We start from the raw sequence: 15,187 nt of genomic DNA, 5'->3' as shown, positions 1-15,187 counted from the left end.
GATGGCAACCACTTCATGCATCTCATTGTTGCCAGCATCCCCACAACATTTTGGAAGGGGAACTGAAAAACCTGTGTTGGGAGTGTGTGGACTGATCTTTCCATAGCATTGAAACTTATTCCTCTCAAGACACTAACATTTAACACATAGTATGCTTCTCATTTTCAGAATAACAAATCTGGGTATCCTCCACAACTGCTAACTTTTGATTTTCAACTGTCTTACATATTTTTTTTTCCTGCTGCTAAATATGAGGCTTTCTTGTCTGACATTTCCAAGCTGCATTAATTGATTCTTATAGAATAGTATCTTGTTGCTGCCTGCTCCGAGCCGCACTTCCCCTCCCTGGTCAAACAAGCCAGGACTCGCCCCTGCCATGTGCTCTGGACTCCTTGGTTCCAAGCGGGGCAAAACTGAAAGTAACTCGAACTCTGTAGCAGTGTCTGAGTGGCCGGTCACTGGGGTCCGCCCCCAGTCCGCCCCTTTCCTTTCTCCTGAATAAAAGAGGATCTCAGAGCCGGGCTGCCCTCTTTGGCTCTGTATCCTTTTTCTGAATAGCATCTGTGTGTCTCTGTCTCTTATTGAAAGCAGGACTATAGCATAAGCCGAGAGTTATATTTCTCCCTCTTTGCTTCTGCTGGTGGTATTGGCTTTGCAGCTACCCTTGGCTTGCTGAAGGGCCAGGTTGCTTGTGCCATCCCTCTAGACGACTCAGGCTTCCCGAGGCGCTGAGACTGAGCGCTAGCCGGTGGAAGCTGTGAGTATAACCACAGTATCTTTATTTTCAAGAATTCCACTTGGAATTTCTGATGTTGTACAATCAACCACTCTTACAATGCCCTGAGTTTTACATAGGGGTGACTATTAACACAGCTATGACTCAGAGCTTTTCACAATTTCCATTATATGGTAAAACATTATTTTCAGGAGTTTAGAAGGCAGCTGTAAAAAGCAACTGTGGACTGCAGTTTTACACAGAAAATCTTCGCCCATGAGAAAATTATTGTCACAAATGCTGAAAGCATCAGTCAGTTTGCGTTGCTATTTTTAGGTGGACTGACTGAAAAATTAAATATAGTAATTCAGTGGTTTAAAACATTTTTTCACGCTCATGTACGGCTACCAGGTGTAAAACACCCCATGATCCTGATTCTCTAAGGGTTTCTAGCTATGTCAAAAGGAGCTTGAAGCTCCATAAAATAGTTTAAAATTTCCAGGCACGATTGAATTTTCGGTTGATGGAGAAAGTCACCATTATATCATACTGCAAGAAGGAGGAAGGAACCTTGCCCATCTTCCTTAAATCCTTGAGCACAGGGAGTGGAACAGAAACATGAATACACTAAGGAAAGAGCATCATACATTCTGGCTAAGCATGAGCAATTGGTCCAGATTCAAACAAGCCCTCTTTGTACAACTGTCTATTTTTCTAAGTCTAAAATGTGTACCATTTTCTCCTTCAGGAACCTCAGTATCTTAGCAATAGAAAAGTGTTTAGGATCATTTGCCTTTCTTCCATGTAGATATGCAAAGTGTCTAAGAAAGTGCCTAGCGAATAACTTGGTAGCAAGGGCAAAATATTTCCTTAATTTGTACTTTGATTTGATTTCACAGGATCAGTGCTCCAAAGTGTGTGTAGCGTGAGCATTACAGTGTCTTCACAGAGTCTTCAAATAAAGAATGGTTGTGTTTTCAATTTGGAAGGGGTAGTTTCACAGGAATTAAAAAAAGAATGATTTGTAATTTTCTGTCTAAGCCCCTATTTCATGGCAAATGCTTTATTTTTTATCCAGCCAGGTAAATGTCATAGCATATTGAGACGTGCCATTGCCATATTTGCAAAAACATCTCCCTGGTTTTGCTTACAAATCCCAAAAGCACAGGGGTACCTTATTTGAAAAATTAGCCTGAAGAACAGCTCCTGTTATCATGCTGCTTTTGCTTCTCTCTCTTCATATATTATTATATATATTATATTATTTACTATTTATATTATCAGTTATTGTAATACCAGCACACCATGTGAAAGGCAAGAAGAAATGGCATATACATATCCTAGCCCCAGATCCTTGCTAATTACTGATGTGATATGACAAGTGAAAAAAGCTAATGCTGGATGGAAGGAATTAGTTATATTGCTACAAAGAATGACGTTGCATCATTCAGAAAGTGACAAATTATTGAAGATTGAATGCAGGAAATGGGTCACTAAAGCAGTGACTGCAACACATTTTAAAATCTTTTGCTAAGTATTCTGCATTTCTTAATACCACGTAATTTGAGGGAGGTGGTTTTGTAAAATCCTGTTCCATTGTTAAACATAATTCCCTTTTACAAACTACATTGTACTTAAGCTTTTAAAAATCATTGTTTTGCTAAAGAACATGTGAGCAAGCAAAGAACAGTGTTCAGCTACACCTTGAACAATGCATCCATCAAATATGAAGTCAGACTGCCTTCTTTCTCTGTCCTTAATTCCCGTCTGTCATTTCTCCATCTTAAAACAAAACAAAGCATTGACTGAACTATGAATGGATCACTATGGCCCTTGTTCAAACAGGACTTTTTCAACAAAAAAGCTTTTGGGGATGACTGAAGACTGCGGAATTAGCCCCTGTGTTTTAAATTAATGTTGTGTTTTCTGGATGTTCTAGGTGACACTCATGTCATGAGAAATTTGAAATGATGTGAATAACAGCTACACTGGCAGTAAGGCTGTTACTTTTATGGAAACATTTTTATGTTAAATAGATTAGTGAATTCCTCTTTGTATTGCTTTGACTTTGAATATGATTAATATAGTAACAATAATTGCTTAGCTGGTAGACCAGCTGCTTTTTCTGAAAAATCAAATCAAATCCATAGATCTTGTCAGGTACCTGACAATAATTGTTAGTATTGTTTCTCTTGGGCTGGGCTGTTTCATCCACAATTTTCCTTTCTGTGGGCCTCTATTTTCCCCAACTGAATATGAAATAAAATATCAAAGGGAAACAACAATAATGTTTGTGGGAATGTAGATGGTTGTTAGGTCTGATGACTGGCAATTCCTTACTTCTGGCATCATTACTTAGGCTGAAAAACTTTCAACTTAAATATGATTCATATTTCTGTTCTATCAATAACATTAATGTCAGAATGGGGTTGTTAGCATTTAATTAATTACCTGTGAAGGGTCTTGAAGTCTGCAAGTGGCACAAGATCGAAAAATATGATGACACTTAAACACCTCCCCAAATTTATAGTAGAGGCTGATTCTTCATCCCACTTTCTGTATAGATGTTTCATGGATCTTCACTGAGTAACTATTATGTTAGACCATATGTGTGACTATGTCAGCCACCAAGAGTTAAAGTCAGGCCTCAAGCCCTAATTAATTCAGTTAATATCCCATGTAATTTAAAGCATTATTGTATTGTTTTAGCTATATTCCATGCCAAGTTTCCATGAGGGTTAGCATTTTTTAGAATGTGGTCAAGAAATCTAAATTGTTTGTGTAAGCCATCAAGCAAGTAGCTACATTTAGCGTTTTTAATTCATTTAAATAGTACAGATTTGGACTGTGGAGCATGGATGTGCTAGTGGCTTATTTAGAATTATTGTTTTGGTGTTTATTAGGACACAGCTAACAATTCAGCTTTAAACACTGGTGAGTGAGCTGATGGAGCTGAGAACAGTTGCTTTGATTTCACACGCAGCAGATATTCCACTCTTAATTTTAGCTTTAGACTTTCAAATGGGGAAAGATGTATATGCAGGTTGTGAGTATGGCTGTGAAAACTGGTGCTGTGTTTTAATTGAGATTAAGTATTTTGCTTGCATATGTAAAACAAATGTACTAAAAAAAGTAAACTCGCTGCCACCAAAACTGAAAGCAAGGCACTCTGGAAAATATATGCTGATATATAACTGGCTAGAATTTCCTTCATTTTGCAAAGCCACGAGCCACATGCATCAGCTCACCACAAAGTCATTAGGTCTTTTTAAACTCAGATGAAAAACATTAACAAATACCACAAAAGGCTTTAGTATGGCCCCTTTGTTCATTCACATATGGCAGTTTATAACTCCTGCACCACTTGGGTCGTGTGTTTGTTTAAGCTGCCTCCATCAGGCCAGCCCTGAAAGAACAAAAGACATCTTGAGCGATCCTAAGCAGGAAATGGGCTAATCTAAACATGGCTTGTGACACTATAAGTAGAATAGAAAGGGGAGGGATTGATTAGTCATTAATGTCCAATTGACTCCATATGGATGTTGCAATAATAAGGCCTTTTTCAGTGCAGTAGCGGAGTTATTGAATTAGAGGTTTATGTTTCCTCAGAGCTGACCTTAGGGAATTCCCGGTTGGTTCTTCTTGTTGATGTTTTAAAGAGAATGGAGTCTCTAAGCAGCAAAAAGAGAAGTCTTATCATAACCAAGTACTGCTTGGATGTAGCTAACCTGTGCTACAATATATTCCCACCTCTTAGTATTTACTTAGCACATTTCAGAATCCTTGCAGGTGAAAAAATTTAGAGGCCATTTAAATATTCCAATATTTAACAAATTGCTTGTGGCTTTCCCAGTTTTTCTTCCCATTCATTCACTGACATGCAGCCTGTAGGAAATGCTCAATGCTCAAATTGCAGCTGAATAATATTTGTGTAGCATTAGGAACAAAAGCAGCCTGACAAACAGAACATTTGTGTCACCCTTGTTCCAAACCTAGCTGTGTTTCCAAGTGGGTTTTTTGTCAGTGATGACAAGACATGCCAGTAAAGACAATAGTTCATGTGGTACCCATTTATGTTGCCTCTCTTGCTGATAATAAAAAATGAGAAAGTTCTGAATGGTGTTGGGGATGAAGAAATAAGAGACAGGAAAGGGGCAAAACAGATAAATGTTACTCTACAACTGCTACATGTTGCTTAGATTACAGTGAAGTAGTAGTAGTAGTAATTCTTGTAACTTTCTCTAAAACTGATAACCCAAAATATTAGTTAAATGGCTACTCTTGTGTTCTGAAGAAGCCAAAGCTTCTCTTTTCATACTATTTTTTCCATATTTGTCTTTTTATATTTGATTTTAAATACTGCTTCATTTTTCACAAAGGCTGCATTTGTCTGTACACAGGTTAAGAGCAGCTCAGGGGACAGCCAAGCCGGTTTTTCATGCTCCCTGTTTTTATGGCATGTCCATGTTTATGAGTAACCCATCTCTTGCAGTAAAAGAGTGACTCCTTTTTGCATGTTTATCAGGATCTGGTCTCTGCAGTGCTAGTTGTGTTGCCACAGACAGGGACAGGTATTTTGGAGGTCACAATCAGTCTTTTCCAAACTAGGCAAATATGTCACCTCAGCTTAATGAATAACTGATGATAGGAGCTTTACTACTGACCAGTCTTTTCATACCAGGGACCTAGAAAGACTGTCTTTATTGCTATGTATCCCATCTTGGTGTGTGTCCATGGAAGACGATCTGCAGTATATTCCCTAGATTAGCCAGATTCCTTATCTGGGGGAAGTCAAGGGAAATGTATCACTTCAGACATGAATCAATGGCCATAGTGTGAAGAGTAATTAAGGAATAACAGGATGACTGATAAAAATCTCTTTCTTTTTGCTATCACGTCTTTTCTCTCTTTTCCTCATCTTTTTCTTAGCCTTTTTTTGCTCCTTTCTTTCACATCTACTATTGTTTGTTTTCTGGTAACATGTAAAGCCCCATATCGGGTTTTGTTGTAGATGATGTGCAAAATGGAAGGTAAACTCATATCCCAGTAAAGACAGTAGGATTAACCCTACTATGGCCAAGATTTCAGAAAACATGCTGAGAGATGATGCCTGCCATAGAATTCTTTTCATCAGTAAATGTAAGAAAATCAGATAAAGGCATGATTGAATAAATAAATAAATAAACAATGTAACAATTGTTATTTTATGTTTCTTAACATTTATTTCACATTAGGATATTTATCTTTCCTGTTGATGATCAGATTCTTTTATCTTTCTATTTTTCTCTGACTAGAGATCTCTTTAGAAATGAAAATAGTATTTGGAATTATTTTCATGAAGCTGCAGCATTTTTAGATTTATTGTGGTGTTCTTTGCCTCAGTATTTCCCCTAGTGTAGTGTGGAATCCAGCTTTCACAGAGAGGTTATATCCATACATCCACAAAAAAAGATCATTCTTTAATCTGCTTTTAGTTTTAAATCATCAAAGTCATAACAAGTTGAGCAAACGAAAAGGATCTAGGAAGTAAGGCAGTGAACATGTCCAGAAGCTAAAAGTGTCACTTTGAGGACAGCCCCTGTCTTTAGGCCAAAGTATAGACTTCTTTGCCAACTAAGCCACTAGGAAAGCCAAACTGTACTGCTTTTGCAATAATTGTAAATTCTGACCAAGCTCTTAATTCTGAAAATCCCTCCTCCTGTGATTGCAGTATGAACAGTAACTGGCAGGTAGAGCACTAGTTGCCATAGAGAGACAATTACCAAATTCCTTCTCTTGTCTTGCCCTTCACTGGTGGTACATTTCCATTTTATCTGTTATTTTAGTTATCAGAATTTCCTGAAAATATTTTCAGAAAGACGTAAAACACCTACTTCTTTGCACTTGCTTATTTTTTTTCTTTATATATTTCAGGTGTCTCTTTCAGCCTCCGTCAGTATGAACTATAATTATCACAATAGGGAAAAAACCCTTACTTTGTTAGATCTGTTGAAATTGTTTCTATAGGGCACAATAATGTCAAAATATCTGCTTGACAGGATGAAGTACCTAAGAACAACCAGTTTGAAAGCTTGTTCTTATGTGTTTCAACTTGTAAAACCTCACTGAGCGTATGTGTCTTTCTATCATTAGCGCCTCATTTCTAATCTAAAAAGGTACCAAGACCTTCTGGCTCCCCCCCGTAGAATCCCATGCTACAAGAACTATTTTACTGTAATGCCTTATATGCTGAATATAATTCTGTGGTTCTGAGACAGAAGAGCATGAAGATTATATTGCTTTAGTTATTTGCAGAAATTCATTTTGCAAATGCTTTTGTGATGGCCTATAGGTCAACTTGCAAATATTTCCCCAGAGATCAAGCTCAAAGAACATCAACTCTTTGGCTGTTTTTTCAAGTCCTTCAAGTATGGACTTGCATAAAGCAGATGCAGCCAGAGTTGACCTTCTTGGGATGGTTGTAATTTATTACTCCACGTAAGAATTGTTTTCTGACATAACCTTTCTCTGAAAACAGATTATTTATGGTCATTTTCTGCCTTCTTTTTATTTTTTTGCCTTTGTTTTTTTTTCTTTGTTTGTTTATTTTCATTCTATCTAAATTAGATATTAGAATTAAATTCATTCTATCTAAATTACAGATTTAAAAGCCACCTATAATCTTGCTCCCACTAAAACTACTTTTTACCTGCATTAGGGTTGAAAAGTCCAAAATCATGTTAGAAAGGGCTAAAGACAAACTTCCTTAGCCGTAGTGAATAAGTACCTTTGGGAAAGTAAGAGATGGAAAGACATCCTATGGACTCAAATATGTCTTTCCTTTATTGTGGGTAAAGCAGCTGAATAACAAATGATAACTTTTGCATAAATAATAATTTAATTTTTTTGTCACCAGCTTCCTGATTGCCCACATACTAGTAACATATTTTTATTACCTTATCTGAAAAGATAGGACAACATGTTACATGCTGTGTTTGACTTTTCTCAAATTATATAGCTCTTTGTCTCAACAAATATTTCAGTGTTGACTTACTATGTTTGCAACTCACTGAAGTTTCTAAATAAATACATCCTCTCTCAAAATATGGCATCTTTGATATGTTTGTTGTCCAAGGCTTCTGGCAGCAATGGACAGAGCCTCATCAACCATTCACCCCTCTAAACTGGCCCTACCTGCAGGTCCCTCTGCAAAAGTGCCCTTTGTTTTTGCAGTAAAAAGCTGACTGCAGCCTCCTGTAAATGCAGAACACCTGTAGCATGGTGCTTAACTTAGAACAGTGTTAAAACAGTTTTGCAGCTCACATTTGCTGCAAACCTGTCCTCTTTTATGTGCACGCATGTTAGTATACAAATTGCCAAATTGGTGTCAGTTGTAAAGTAATGGCATTGGAGGCATCATAAATTACCCCGGTGATCCTCAGGAGAAGACACTGCTGTATGCGAATGAGTGTTTTGCTCTCAGAGTAATGTATGTCTTCATCTGGCCCAGTAGTCAGCATATTGCCCTGTGTTGATGGATACAGTCAGCTTGAAACTACACTACATTTCACTGCACAATAAACATGGCTGTCAACACCATATAAAGCAAAATCAATTTATCCTGTATGGTCAGTGCGTTTTAAATGAAATTAATGTACTGTGGACCTGGTGGCAAAAAGGTAGTGTATTAGTTATGCATCCTCTATTTTAGGGGCCTTTTTTCATGTAAATGTGTTTCTTATATAGAATTTTTAAAAAGGTATGCCTATATAATGCTTTCACTCTGAATTAGGAAAATTGGTTTTCGCACAACTAAAACTTGTGCCTGTATTCAGTAAACGGCAGTGTTTATTTTACTTACTGTAAAGAATTAATCTTACATTATTTGGCAAATAAATTCATGTTAGTAGCTGTAATAGTTTTTAAAAAAAGGAGACCTATTGCTGTACTAATTTGTTGTCAAGTATCTTGTTTTTTCAAGCTATTAAATTATATGATCAGTTTGATGAGGTCTAAGACTAAGTATGTGAGTCTCCCACTGTAAACACTTTTTGCCTTTTTTATAGCTAAGGTATAACTCTAAAAACATATATTATCATTACAATTGCAAAAGTTTTTTTCCAGTAAAGGCATGCCTTGGTAATCTGTTTCTCCCATAGTAACTAGTTCTGCACTTCAGCTCTGTGAACTCTAAACCCCCATGAGGCTTTACTGTTTGTGGTCAAGAAACAGGGCTGGATGCATTCAAAAACCCAGTTAAGGCTGGCATTAGGTGAATTAATGGCAGATAAAAACCAGGACACTGGGATACACTAAAGCACAGCAGGCATGGAGCTGGAGTTCTTGTCTCCCACTCCGGAGGCTCCAGGATTCTGTGCGGGTACCTGTTGGAGGCAGACAGTTTTATTAGATCTATGTGGTCAAATGCTCCAAAGCACATCTAAAATTCAACCAAAGCAGATGCAACTTTAAAATATTCAGCTCCAAATGTAATCAGATCCATTCAAAAGGCAGCATGTACCTGGTGCACTGTATAATCCATTTTATGAAATATTTGGCTTTACTGCTGAAGCAGCAAAGTCATTGTCAACGGCTTGTGTCAACAGGCCTACATAAGTTTGGATCCTCAAATGTAGCTTTCATGTGAGTTTTTTTGAGCATTCAGATCATGTATTTTATGTTAAAGTTCCAAATGGAAACTTTTATCAAATCTCCATGTCTTAATTGGAGAAATACCAGTGCAATTTGTTTCTTCAGTTTGATGTTGGGTCATCTCAGATGGGCAAGCCTGGCCAGTTACACTGAGACCACTGGTTGTCCCTTCTCTCTCTCTCTCATAAATCTGGCAGCAGAGAGAGAGAGACAGAGAGCAAAAGAGGCTAAAATAAGCACAGCACTTAAAGCACTTTCCTAATTCACGTAATAATGCTTTGCATCCATCTTGTTTCTTCCTGCCCTGACATTACAGGGAGTAAAGCAGTGAATGGCTCTGCCGCTAAACTACAGCAGTATTATTGTTGGCCAACAGGAGGGGCCACGGTGGCTGAAGCCCGGGTCTACCGGGACTCGCGGGGCCGTGCCAGCAGTGAGCCCCACATCAAGCGGCCGATGAACGCCTTCATGGTCTGGGCCAAGGATGAGCGCCGGAAAATCCTCCAGGCCTTCCCCGACATGCACAACTCCAACATCAGCAAAATCCTAGGTAAGTGCAAGGCAACGGGAAACAGGTTGTGTTGGCAGGTTTAGATTAGATATTAGGAAGAAATTCTGTACTGTGAGGGTGGTGAGGTACTGGCACAAGGCTGCCCAGAGATATTGTGGGTGCCCCATCCCTGGCAGTGCTCAAGGCCAGGTTGGATGGGGCTCTGAGCAACCTGGTGAGTGAAAGGTGTCCCTGCCCATGGCAGGGGGTTAGAACTGTATGATCTTTATGGTCCTTTCCAACCCAAACCATTCTACAGTTCTATGAACTTCTCTAATTTTAGGCCTTTTTTTTTTCTGGGAGATGCTCACCGAAATTGATGTTTCTGAAACTTACACAAATGAAGATTCATGGACTGTATTAATTTTCATTCCCTTCCTTTTCCCTTTCTGCCCCTTCCCTAATGCTTTTTATTCTCAACAGCACTCACAACATGCTTTAAAACTTAGCAGCATTGAAAAGGAATGTTTTGTGAAATCTGTTGCAAGAGTTTGTCCCCATAAAGGGTTTAATTGCTAGATCCCATTAGAATGCACCTGAACTACAAATCACATGAATGCAAAATGGGACTTGATAGAATAAATACTGGGATAAAGTTAAAAAAGTTCAGAATCAAAGGTTTATGTCAGACAGTGCAACGTCAAAGAAACCCGGCATAGTTCAAAAGACCTGTACATGCAAACCTCACATCCAAAATGATGTTTGGTTCAAAATGTTGCAATATTCAAAAAACTAACCACTAGAAGCATGCAGTTAAAATATTGCTTAGGTAAAAGACACCTTAGTTAATATTTAATTTGTATAGATTGGGACAATTGGGGAATATTCCATGGATTATATTTTGCCCCTGTGCAAATAAATGGACTCATTTTTGAGAAATTTTGATTTGCTTTTTAAGACCCCTTGAGAGAATTAAAAACATACGTGCGAATGAGTGGTGAAATGTTAAAACCTATATTTGCTTTTTGAGTCTTTGAAGTGAAAGACAGATTCCAAATGTAGCTCATAATAAATAAAAGTAAAAATCAAGTTTCCTCTGTAATCATTTTATTGTAAACTCTGAGTTCAAATACATTCTTAGCAAAGTTTGTTGCATGTTAGTTCAATCAGAGGCAAGAATACATAGAAATAAATGTTACTTTGTCCTAAAACTTCCAAAATCTTTCTTAGTAGTTCTCATATTTTTGTCTACCATATAAGTGAGTTGTATGAATAGCCTTTCAGTTTTGTATAAAACCTTCACTGTTTCAGTGTTGGCAGCTGTAGGGAATCTATATTATTTGTGTGCATTCTGTGAAAAAAACTATTAGGAGCATAGTAACTGTATTCATTAAAATGTAAACTTCCAGCATAAATATTTCAGAAGTGCCAGCAATTGAGTGTTTGTTAACCATGGAATTAACCTGTCAGTATCTGCTCTGCCACAAATAAGTCTATGTCCATGTAATATCTGTGCAACTTTTCCAGGACAATGAGAAAAGAGACTGAAATATTAGAACTGACACAGAATATTGCTGGCTACAGATAATATTTATACAACTTTTCCATTTGTTGATGTATGAAAAACGTTGGTAAAAGAATAGCTTCCACCCACGTTTACCACAGCTGTAATCGTTTTATTCATCTAAAAGACACTAAAAAGCTATTTTCTGCATTTCTTATTCCTGTCTCTATTCAAGTGTTTAGATAGCTCCTTACAAACAATACAAGAGATCTGAATTCTTTTATCGCTTCCTGTGTACACTGTGTTAATTTTTTAAACTTTTTTTTTGGTGCAGCTTTCAATGAGAGTTTACAGGACCTGAAGAGGTGTATATAGTTACAATGTGCTTTTTTTACTTTTTATCTTTCCAGTGTGAGTTTGTGAAATGTAACTTTCTCTATTCAGTTCTGTGTGCTTATTACAGCCAGAAAATAATATGCATAATAGGATTTAAAATAAGTATCAGTATTATGCCAAGCTTATATCAGAAGTTCAGTAAATTTAAGACATGCAGACAGCAAGGGATTGTTCATAACTTTGCTGAATCTATAAGGTTTGATACTTTTTTCCTGCCACATAGCAAGTTGTTAATATCTATTAGCTGGAGTGTATAAACTAAATCTCATAAAAATATCAAAGACGCCTGTGTCCCTAGGCAATGTGTTAGGCTTTTAACAGTGAAAGTATGGCTGCAGACTTTCCTTAACCATCATACTGTGCGTGGTATTACAGAGGTGTGGAATTACTCACAGATTAATGCTCTTGTTGTAAAAAAATTAAGTATAGCATGAGGCTGAGATTTTGAGACATAACTATTGATTTTAAGTGCACCTATTTAACTGAGATTTACATATGCTTGGTCTGCAGCAATATCTGAAAGTCAGGGTTCCTTTAAGGTGTCTCAGGTTGTGCAAGCCAATATATGTGCAGAGTGATGTAAATTTAAATCAATTTATTTAACTAACTTAATTAAAATTTATTATGGCGAGAAGGCATGTTGAATGGTGTATGTGTAAGGCTAAACCTGCTTTACTTGAGCACTCACTAACATTTTGTGTCGTTAGGATCTCGCTGGAAGTCCATGTCAAATCAAGAGAAACAACCTTATTATGAAGAGCAGGCACGACTAAGTAAGATCCACCTAGAAAAGTATCCTAATTACAAATACAAACCTCGACCAAAACGTACCTGCATTGTGGATGGGAAGAAACTGCGTATTGGCGAATACAAGCAACTGATGAGGTCTCGAAGACAGGAGATGAGGCAGTTTTTTACTGTAGGGTGAGTACAATTGCTGTAATTGTTTTCCAAGACAGGGCATGTTGTTTGAAGTCAAATAGACTTATCTGTTTAAGTCACTGACTAATGTCATTTAGAAGGAAGGGATTTGAACCGGTAAGACCTTATTAAAAACATAAGATGGAATATGGAGCTATCAGCTTGCCACTGAATGCTGATTATGAGACTGATCATGGAATTCTTTCCAGTCAAAAGAAGTTGTTTCTCATTAGCCTGAAAGGTTTGAATCATGTCTTTTGTGAGTTTTTAGTAAGCTAATCCATTCTGGGTTAGTAATGACTCCAGCATCGTTTCCTAAATTAAGAGAAGAACAAAGAGAAAACCACAAAGGATTATTCCTATGTAGAATAAGGAATCGGGAGAGGGGGAAAAGGCAGAGGAATAATAGCAGTTGTGTGAGGAACTCACGTGAATGCATGATATCATGGTATGAAGCTACTAGGAATTTTGTTATATATAGAAGTGTGGAAAAAAATATTTTTTAAAAAGTAAGTTTTAGAAAGAGTCTTTCAAGTAGTGCATAGATAGACTGGGTAGATTTATAACCCAAAATATATGGCTCAAAAAGATCCTGGCACAGTTTTAAGAACATTGTGTGTGTTTTTAGCGGTATTTCCTCTAGTGTTCAGCAGAGAAAGCAGCGCTATGAAACATCAACAGGCTAAAGATAACAAAAGTCCAGTGAAACAACTGCACCATAACTGATTTCTCTCTCCTGTTTTTTTTTCTTTTTATGAATTAATCTGTGATGCTCAGTGCTCTAACACAATGTTTCTGGTGATTTACAAAGAGTCTAAAAGCTGTCTCCAGTGCCAGCCTTTCCAAATTCCCAATGTTCTGCTTATTTCTCTAATCACAATAGTCTCCTTTTGTTGGTTACTTCACTACCAGATAATTGACCTTGACGTCGATTATGTGCCCTCAGTTTTGGCTTGGGATGCAGAACTCCTGTTGCAGTCAATTATTTTGTGGTACAGCCTGCAACAATGTGGGCTCTTTCTTCAATCAGTAAATAGAAGTGGTTTTGATATCTTGAAATATCCTTCCAGTCTATAGTTATGACATTGTTTTTTTATTCTTCAGTCTAAGGGAAATTGTTTACTAATAGTCTTCCATCAAAATTGCACATAGGACTCTAAATAGAAATGTGAGTTTATACAGCACATCACAAATTATATTCAGATTAAGGGAATGAAATTCTAGTTTATGTCTTCCAAAGCAGATTGACAGACCAAATCACATCTAGACAAGAAATGCAAAAGAAATGCCAAAACAGCAGTCTGAACAATTTGAGAATTGTTTGCTAATTCAAAACAGTATTAAGCAGTAGCATTTTACACATTCAAACTCGTGGCTAAATAGGGGAGCAAACGTGGAGGACAGATTTAAGAAACTTCTGAAAGTGCCTACCTAAAGAGTGATATTTCTATTAAAAATATATATATTAAAAGCTATTCAAAACTAGACTGACGCAACCTAAATGTAACATCTTTCTCATATATCCAACAGTATGATCACAAAGACAGTGAGAATGTCACCATTTTTCTAAAGGATTGGTTCCAATTCCTGTTTATGCTAAGTCCACTTCACCATGTTCTATCAATATTGAAGAAGTTTAAAGTAAACTACCTCTGTGCAGTTATATGATGATGCACTGGACATTACCAAAACTGATGACTTTTAGTTGAGCAAGTGATGGAAAAGGGAGTATGAAGTCTAATGGATGCATTCACTAAAGGTGAAATGAGATCCATGTTGCTGTTCAATGTGAATACAGATTTCGGTCCTGAGGAATCACAGGCTGGGATTTAAAAAAAAAATATTTCATACTTCCCTGTGACTTCCCACTGTTGTCCCAAATTCCTCTTTTCACTCAAGAATAATATAAAAAAAAACTTATTGGAAGACACCAAATAAAATTAGTGAAAAAAAAACCAGACTAGAACATCTTTTTTGAACTGAAACATAAAACATGGAATCGTTTGTCTCAGCAGAATAGTTTACTAAGTAATGAAAAGCAACATTTCTTCCAAATCATATTATAACTAAGTGAAACACAGTAACTGAGCCCATCAGCTTCTTAAGCTTACTCTTCCCTGTATTTAACGTAAATATTACATAAAGCTTTAGATGGAATAGTTTTCCTAACTGACCTCACACCCCCATTATTTTTCCACTGTTTTGATGGAACAACATAAATCGTCCTTCAGAACTGCAGACGTGAGAGTTGAGATGCTGTTTCCTTTTCACAGTGAAATAAGAGACAAATGTGGTTTTCCAGACTGAATATGTTCTGTGTTTACAGTAAATATTTCAGTGGAAGATAGAGAATAAAAGTACAAAATAGACTCCAGTGAAATGTGCCAAGTGCTTCATATTGCTTGAAGTACCGCTAGGGCTTTTTGTTGCCTTTTTTTTTTTTAAAGAACAAACCAATTAAGTTGGGAATGGGGATGCCAAAATGGCAACAAAATATCATCACAGAATAAAAAGATGAGTAGGAGACGTG

General features: G+C 37.0%; 1 protein-coding gene across 8 annotated transcripts in view; it reads left to right on the top strand.

The window, feature by feature from the left end:
* The window catches only part of SOX6 (SRY-box transcription factor 6), a 368,783-nt gene that overhangs the window by 342,028 nt on the left and 11,568 nt on the right, over positions 1 to 15,187 (top strand). For 6 of the 8 annotated variants that reach the window (XM_069016846.1, XM_069016845.1, XM_069016847.1 and 3 more), the window contains 2 exons: positions 9,663 to 9,896; positions 12,444 to 12,660. In XM_069016846.1, coding sequence (XP_068872947.1) covers positions 9,663 to 9,896; positions 12,444 to 12,660 — 451 coding nt within the window. The remainder of the gene's footprint in view (positions 1 to 9,662; positions 9,897 to 12,443; positions 12,661 to 15,187) is intronic. The other 2 variants (XM_069016850.1, XM_069016849.1) reach the window with 1 other exon arrangement.

Source organism: Aphelocoma coerulescens, chromosome 5 (assembly GCF_041296385.1).
Source record: "Aphelocoma coerulescens isolate FSJ_1873_10779 chromosome 5, UR_Acoe_1.0, whole genome shotgun sequence".
NCBI lineage: Eukaryota > Metazoa > Chordata > Aves > Passeriformes > Corvidae > Aphelocoma > Aphelocoma coerulescens.
This window is presented reverse-complemented; position numbering and strand designations above follow the sequence as displayed.